Source organism: Chinchilla lanigera, unplaced genomic scaffold (genome assembly GCF_000276665.1).
Source record: "Chinchilla lanigera isolate Chin_1 unplaced genomic scaffold, ChiLan1.0 scaffold00007, whole genome shotgun sequence".
In the NCBI taxonomy this organism is placed as follows: domain Eukaryota; kingdom Metazoa; phylum Chordata; class Mammalia; order Rodentia; family Chinchillidae; genus Chinchilla; species Chinchilla lanigera.
The window spans coordinates 4,344,070-4,346,255 of NW_004955408.1; the positions used below are offsets into that span (position 1 = coordinate 4,344,070).

At 46.3% G+C, this 2,186-nt stretch overlaps 1 protein-coding gene across 1 annotated transcript in view; it reads right to left on the reverse strand.

Annotated features, from left to right (window-relative positions):
- The window catches only part of Zcchc10 (zinc finger, CCHC domain containing 10), a gene marked incomplete at its 5' end in the record, with an annotated part of 9,507 nt that overhangs the window by 1,641 nt on the left and 5,680 nt on the right, over window positions 1-2,186 (reverse strand). Inside the window, 1 exon segment of the mRNA XM_013508415.1 lies at window positions 330-371. Within this exon segment, the coding sequence (XP_013363869.1) occupies window positions 330-371 (42 nt within the window).

The following is a 2,186-nucleotide window of genomic DNA, read 5'->3' on the forward strand; positions in this document are numbered from 1 at the left end:
ATTTATTTATTTATTTATTTATTATTTCCGGTACCAGGAACCAAACTCACGACCTTGCGCTTGCCAGGCAGGCACTGTGCCACTGAGCTAGATCCCCAGCCCCAGTAATTCCTATTTTAAACCAATTTCTATTTCCAAGTCTAAGGACTCAAGAAAGATGTGGGAAAAGGAGAAATGGTGGCAATAAATACTTAATTATGACTAGCAAACAACAGACTTCAAATACAAACTTTATAACTATTATTTCAAAATCACTGCTCCATCCCTCTGACCAGTACTACCAGTTATCTATAGTGTTATCTGTAGGATACTCCCAGGGCCATACATACCTTTTTTTCTTGGTCTTTCTTTCTACATTAGTTTCTCCAATGCTGACAGACACAAGAGGAAAAAAATCTCCTGTTAATAGTGTGATTTCACTCAGAAAAATTCAGCTCAGACAAACCCTTCTGCTGTCTCCCAGGCTGTCTTACTTTAGAGAAACTGTCTCTTATAATCCATACCCAGCGCACAGTATTTCTTGCTATAACCAAGCGGCAAGTTTCCTATTTTAGACAACTTAATCAGTACTCAAGCAACAAATTTCATCAATGGTATCTTAAAGGCTGGGCAAGTTAGTAATTAAGATGATTGAATAAACATATTTAATCCTTTTTAAATCTGGACTTTAACTACTTAGTGAACAACCACCCAAAGCAAATAACACAATTTGAGTTCTCAGAGTCAATTTAATACTTCAAGACTATGCTTATTTAGGTATGTATGGGTGAGTGGGTGATACTGGGGGTTGAACCCAGGGCCGCGCACTGAGCTGTATCTCCCCACTTTTTAAATGTTCTAAATTTTGAGACAGGGTGTTGTTGAGTCACTAAGTTGCCCTGGCTGGACTCCAACATGCAATCTTCCTGCCTCAGACTGCTAGCTCTACGGGTGTGCGCTGCCACACCGTCCAGGCCCAGCATGGACGAGGGGAGGACAGCCACGGGAGACACGGGCGCCGAGGAGCAGGCTGCAGGGGGGCCTGCTGAGGGGCTGGGGCTGGTGAACACGGACCGCTCGCATGGTGCAGGTGAGAGGTCGGCTCAGCCTGTCACACAGGAATACTGGGGTCCCACTGGTGGCCGGGGAAGTCTGCATCCAGCCCCCGTGTTGGGGGCTGCTGGCTGCCTTAGACTGTCAGCGTGAGCAGAGTCACGTCCTGGCCTGGAGGCTTGAGCTCTGCTTCACATTCTTAGCTTGTGAGGAAGAGCCACGTGTCCTAAACAACAGAAAACTTCCTATTTGTGTATTTTTGTATTTTCGCTGTTTCCTTTCTCTTCACTTTCCTCCCACTTTTATTCCATGACTGGCCCTTTGAGAGCGTGTGTGAGGAGTGTGCTCCTCTCTTCCTCCAGCCCTTTTCTTCCTGGGTATCTTAGAGAGGGAAGGGAATCCTGCCTTTTCTTTTCATTCTTTCTACCCTTACCCATATCTTTCATCTGCCTTCTTTCTCGTTTCTCATCCTTCCTGTTTTTCTTTTCCTTCTTTTCCCCTTTCTTCCTCCATCTCCCTTTACCTTTTTCCTCCAATATTTATATTAGCCATAGGATCCTTTCTCATTCCCGTATCTTACTACCGATTGGAGGTCCAGGAGTGCCTGTAACCGCATTTACACGTGTAACACACCTCTATCACCATTAGGAGCCTTTGCCCCTGCCTGTTTCCTCCTTCCCATACCACACAGTAGAATGAAAAACCCAAAACCAAAACCAACCCACCTCTGGCATCATGTAGTCCCCATCCCTCTGTGCTTTACATAATTACTGTTGAATGCTTTTTTTAAAATCATAAGAGGAGACACAGCTGCTGCATTTAGCGCATTTGGTGCATTTGGGCTGTTATGATGCTTACGCTGTAACTGTGGATTTTTTTTCTCTAGGTTAAAGAAAGATCCAAAAGTGGGTCTGAGGGAATGTCCCAACTTGCCCAGACAGATACCACTGTAACTCACTAGCTTGTTACTACCATGACCGATGTGACCGCACAGGCACACGCCTGCCCAGGGGACAACACTGTGCCAGTGAATCAGACTGCCGAATCCCTCGCACCCAGGGAGAGGGGCAGCACGAGTTCCCAACCCAAGCACCGGACTGGATCAGACTCCGCAGGAGTGGCTGCAGCCTGGGAGAGCGAGGTCCTGAGTCTGA